Source organism: Podarcis melisellensis, assembly GCF_964234715.1.
Source record: "Podarcis melisellensis genome assembly, chromosome: 2".
Lineage (NCBI taxonomy): Eukaryota > Metazoa > Chordata > Lepidosauria > Squamata > Lacertidae > Podarcis > Podarcis melisellensis.
In genome coordinates, this window is record NC_138529.1 from 81,654,653 (window position 1) to 81,660,652 (window position 6,000).

At 38.6% G+C, this 6,000-nt stretch overlaps 1 protein-coding gene across 18 annotated transcripts in view; it reads left to right on the forward strand.

The window, feature by feature from the left end:
- SLMAP (sarcolemma associated protein) overlaps positions 1–2,979 on the forward strand; it is an 84,941-nt gene extending 81,962 nt beyond the window's left edge. For all 18 annotated transcript variants that reach the window (XM_081899398.1, XM_081899409.1, XM_081899403.1 and 15 more), the window contains one exon: positions 1,081–2,979. In XM_081899398.1, coding sequence (XP_081755524.1) covers positions 1,081–1,170 — 90 coding nt within the window. In that variant the 3' untranslated portion in view covers positions 1,171–2,979. The remainder of the gene's footprint in view (positions 1–1,080) is intronic.
- Positions 2,980–6,000: the final 3,021 nt, after the last annotated feature.

A 6,000-nucleotide genomic window follows, 5' to 3' on the forward strand; every position in this document is an offset into this window, starting at 1 on the left:
CATGTATGTTCGTCCCTCTCACCTGTTTGTGCCATTTTTGTAAGATAGTGCATGGTGAAAAACAGGTATTGGTTTACCTGATGCAAATCCTTCATTTAATAAGTCATTGTGTGTGGTATTGGCAAACCCCAAAAACAAACAAACTAATCATTTAACATCTGTCTTGTTTTCCTTGTGCTAGTGCTAACAGTGTCCTGTTGTAACCTACTTGTTTCTGACTGTGCTTCTTCTAACACACATTTGTCTTTTGCAAAATGCCACAGAGTTAGGGCCTGGAAGAAAACCTAACTGCTTAATGACACTAAACAAATGGGGAGTTTGCATATTTGAATCTGGTCCCTTATTTCCTTTTTACCCTCCACTAATTCAGAAATTTCTCTCTGGGTTTGAATGCCTTTCACTTTTCTCACTGTTGTGGTGAAGAAGATGCTGGGTGGGTGGGGAATGAATGGACGAGGTGCGGGCAACAGGTGGTGGTTTTGCATTTCCAGTTCTTGCAGGGATGGATACTACCTTCCCAAATGCATTCTGTAAGACTTACCACCCTCTGTGTGGAATTACATTCTTCAGAATGGTCATAATTTAAGGTGGGATGAAGAATATACACGTTAAGATTAACACTGCTACATTTCAGAACTGCTTTAAACCTAGGCAAGAAAAGTTTAATGTGTTGTTAATTGTTAACTGATGAACTTCTGCTGATGCTTTGTACAGTGTTCTGGAGGAGGTCTAACAGCTCACAATTTGGCATGGCATGCATTTATCTTGGCACAAGCATCAAATGCAGTTATCAGATTAAAAAATTCAGAAAGGTTCAATAGGAAGCGTTCAGTTAAGGGATGAATTTATGCATCTGCTAAAGCTAATGATGTCACTTCATGGAGACTTAATATCCATTGAAATTCCTTCACTTAGATGAACTTTGTTTAACCCCTTGATGCCCAGTCAAAAAAAAATCAAAACCACGAACAGATGGGAAAACCTTCTAGGGACTTCCAGGAACTTGAAGGGGTTAACTAATTAGTGTCCACTGAAACAAATGAGATATTGATTATTTTCCTTTTTTTTCTCCCTACACAGAGACAATGGCCTTGGATGCCTGTGATGGCAGCTTTGGTAGCTGTGACAGCCATGGTGCTGTACCCAGGCCTAACCAGAGCTTCTCCATGAGAACTGTTGTTGAATCCATACACCGTCCTCCCTTTAGAAGCTGGCATCATTCACATACTGGGGGAAAGACAGATTCATCACGTTCCTTTTTTTTACCTCTTAGTACCGCAGAGTTTGGCTTCAGAGCAGCAGTAGGGTCATTGCTTTAAACTGTACAAAATGTATCTGTCTATAAAGAGGGAATAAAATTATGACTTCATTCTGTCGTGAGCAATATTGCTGCTCACAACTTCATGTAATTCTTAAGATAGTATGTTGGAGTTCTAAATACTGTTATGGTGGCCTAAAGTAGGCTTCTTGGTACCAAATTATTTATGATGGTTAGGTGTGTGGATATTTTACTTAAGAATCTGATTGCCAGATTGAAAGCAATGCATTTCTCGCCCCAACCCCTCCCCAATTTGGACACCCATGCCAAATATCCTTTAATACTTGGAAGCAGATGCAGTGTGCTCAGTGCCTTTCAGTTTGACTTTATTTGTACATGAACATACCATTATGATTTTTTACTTGCTGTGAGTCACTGAGCTATTGGGAACAATTTTATTTTTTCCAAGTCTTCTGACAGAAACAAGTATTTTTCTTCAGTAAAGGTCCTATTTTATTGATGACTTGGGAACTGGTATAATTCATTGTCAGCCTTAAAGAGCTCTAGAAGAAACTGAACGGACATCATCGGTCTAGAATGTTTTTGCGTGCAGGTGTGTGCATGTGTGTGCCTGAGTGAACTAAGGTTTTTCTGGGAGCAAAATCTTGATTTTTCTGATGGACATAGTGCAGTGATCCAATTTTTAGTTTGAATGTAATTTATTAAATCTCATGTATATAGACACTATAAAGCGCAACATATTTTCGCACATATCACATTATAGAAATGATTTTTCCAGTCACTTATTATCAAAACCAAGCTGGGGAAGTAATATTTGTCTCTTTAAACTGTGTTTTCATTGGCATAATTTCATTATTATGTGAAGTGCTCAAGTGCTTCTATTGTTAGGGGAAGGAAGAAGACAAAATCTGAAATGGGCAATCCTTCTGGAAGGTAGAATAATCTAATTGGTCCTCTATGCAACAACTTAAGATGAAAGAATGTGCTATCAATGATTAGCAGCTTTATGTCACACTTTATATGGCCTTAATATTAATGTTTCCAGTAAGCATTGACTTGCGAATAGGGGTATGTAATTAAAACCTGAATAAAGTGCTAGCTTGCACTGCTCAACAGCTCTGTCAATTAAGGTCTGTATTAATATAAAAATAATGGCACAGTGAAATGTTTCAGCTGATTCATAGGAAGACTTATCTCAGCAAAAAAAATTAGTTGGTTCAAAGGATTTAATGGCAATCAGCAGATCTAGTTAAATATTTAAATAGAGTTTTTAGTTAATAATTTGCCTTTGAGGTGTTGAGGGTCACTTTACTTTAAAGGTTCTGTCTTAAACTATTTGGGATTTGTTATTGGGAGGATCATTTAGAATTAAGGGAATGTTAGTCCACAGACTCTTAGAAAATGTTGTTTTTGTTCATTTCATTCTTTTCATTTGCAGGAAACTGTAACACCCACCCAAACACCCACACGCACACACACATGCCAGTGGTACTCAGTACCTCTTGTATATAGGTTATTGCAAATATTATTCTGAAAATGCTTAACTTCAGAATTACATTTTTAAAAGTAAATAATTGTTTTAAATCTATTTTGTAAAGATATAAAAAAAACAATAGAATTTCTGGAGTACAGATTGAACTATTTGCACTAACACACATGATGTGCATGATTTAATAAAATAACTTTACTCTCCCTATAAATGTTTGTGTTGAATCTCATTTGACATCCATAGAATTTTGATAAGTTTGTTGTGCACTAGAGAATGATGAAATCCTTTTATGAGCAATGATCACATTATATGTGGTAGCCGTGAATGTGAAAAATGCATTATCCTTTGCTGCATTAGCTTAATGCCTGTTCGTAAGATTGACAATAAATGCTTCTGGTGGGGTATACATACAGATTACTGGCATATCACAAAGCCATGAGGTAGCATCAGCATCACAACAGTGTTTTGTTGACATTATAGTTATTTGATGCTGATGTAAAGAAAGATACCAGACATCCCAGGGTATCCACTGTCCTTGTCCTTCTGTAGCCCTAAGAAACAGGCAACTTTATATGGTTCCAAAGACGGTGCTGCCAAACATGGCAGCCCTGTATCAAGTTTTCTACCATCTCCAGTCTGCCATGACTTGTACAACTTACCCCATGTCCTGATGGTATTACAGTGTGCATTTCATCACATCACACCTATACATAGATATGCTTGTATGAGCTGATATTGAGGCAAAGCTGTGTTAGGCATAGCACCTTGTTCATTAGGTTTCTGCAGTTGTATTTGCACTCTTAAGCACACAGAACTTCACTCAGATTGTTAAGCAGTCTTCTGAACAAGTATGGAAGTTGGAATACACCATCTCAATAAAAGACTATATGGAACTTATATACACCTTTTGGGTGTTTCTGAAAATAGAGTTTGACAGGCTGTTCTTGCAATTCTCTTTGCAAATGTACACTGAAACAAAGCAAGAATTTCCAGAAGTTTTAAAAAAAGTGTGTAGACACTGAAACTGTCCTGAATTGCAGTTGCTCTTTGGATGGTATTCTGTTGGACCACAGTGTTTTTGAATAACCTGGGGTTGAGTTTCTGTTGCACTGCCCAGTTTACTACAGATAAATTGGTGTGACCTACAATGATACAAAGGACTGCCCCCCAAAATTGAATGCTTCTATTTATTCAGGATTTCTTTTACAATTCGGCCAAAATACTGGTGCTTATGTTCAAAGGCTTGATTCATCAGCATATATGTAAGAGGGAACCTTGTGAATAAGTAGGACCACAGTATCATTCTTGCTCATCTTGTTTCTCATTCAAGACTGTTCCCTGTATTAAGTTTGTGTGTTTATCATTCCCTGAGATAATACGGCTCCAACCAGCTCTGTAGCAAGATCTGTTTTGTATTAATGGCATCTCAAATTGTATTCAGCTTAATTAAAACAAAACAGAACAAAACACTGAGCCATCTGAAGACCTTTGATCAAAACTGCGGTATTGAAATAGCCCTTTCTTTTTCTTAGCCACAGAGCAATCTCATTTGTGATATAGAACACATCCACAAATGTTGAGACAATCAGACACCTGCACAAAATGGGAGCCTTGGGTGGCAATGATATGGGAAAGGGGGAGTGAGAGAGGGACCCAGTGGATCTGTTTAACAGGGGTTGCACATCCCTATATTGACTTGCCCCTTTTCTCTGCATCTTCAGCCTTTGTTGGTCAAAAACGGAATACATAAAAGTGAACAACTAATGAGAGAGCATGCAATATTAATTGTTAAGAGAATTTAACCCCTGAAGAGGGTTGCAGTCTGCCGAATATTGGGGTGGGGTTGTACCCTGTTTTCCTTCCCTCTGTATGTGTGTGTAGACTCAGTTGTAATCAGGGTTTTTTCTCAACTGGAAATCGCCGGAACTCAGTTCCGGCACCTCAGGTGGGCATCGTTGCCATTATTAGAGAACAAGGGAGGCGTTCGTGGTAAGTTCCAGCACTTCTTTTTCTAGAGAAATAGAACTGGTTGTAATCAACCTTCATCATGTATTCCTGTCGGATAGTTTTTGATCTCACACATTTTTGGGCACTGTGCTCTTGCATGAGAGCATGGCCTCTGAAAACAGGAAGCCCTGGTCAATTGACGGGTATGTGCTATGGACCCCCTGGGTGGGTTACCAATTGGGAACCACTGGCTTATAGGATAGCACCTGGCATAACATTGGTGTTATATAAATGCTCAATAGTAATAATCCTACTATAAAATACGTGTACAAAATATATGTTACAATGAGTCAGTGTATCAATTCCTCTGATATCTTTGGGAATATTTATATATATATATATATATATATATATATATATATATATATATATATATATATATTTGCTTTCGTAGATTTTCACGGGTACAGGAATGCAGGTTTTGGTGTCCTCGGGTGTCTTCCCGTGTAAAAGTTGGGGTGTCTAGGCGACCCTAACCCTAACCCTAACGTCGCCTAGACACCCCAACTTTTACACGGGAAGACACCCGAGGACACCAAAACCTGCATATATATATATATATATATGCTTTCGTAGATTTTCACGGGTACAGGAATGCAGGTTTTGGTGTCCTCGGGTGTCTTCCCGTGTAAAAGTTGCCAATGGATACCAGCAAAACAGGGTTACGAAGCTAATCCAAAAAGAAACACCCCCCAAAAACCAAGACACAGAAGAAAACAATGGCATGGCCCTCCTTCCTTATATCAAGGGCACTACAGATAAAATTAGCAAAATCCTCCATAAACACAATATCAAAACAGCCTTTTGCACCAACCAAAAAATAGCCAATATCCTCAGAAACCCCAAGGATAAAATCCAGTTGGAAAACCAAGGGGTCTATGAAATACCCTGCAAAGTCTGCCCAGCCACGTACATTGGACAAACAAACAGACGAATAAATGCACGTATCGCAGAACACAAGAATGCCGTCAAAAAAGAAGAAAAAACTTCCTCTCTTTTCCAACACATGAAAGAAACAGGACACGAAATTAATTTTGCAGATTCCAAATTGCTCTTTAACATGGAACATCACCACAAGAGAATAATCATGGAAGCCATCGAGATAGAGAAACACCCTCACAACATGAACAAGCGTGACGACACATCCCGCTTGCCAGACATCTGGAAATTAGCCCTCCCCACAAAAACTGACACCAGATCCAGAGGCACACAGAACGCCATCACC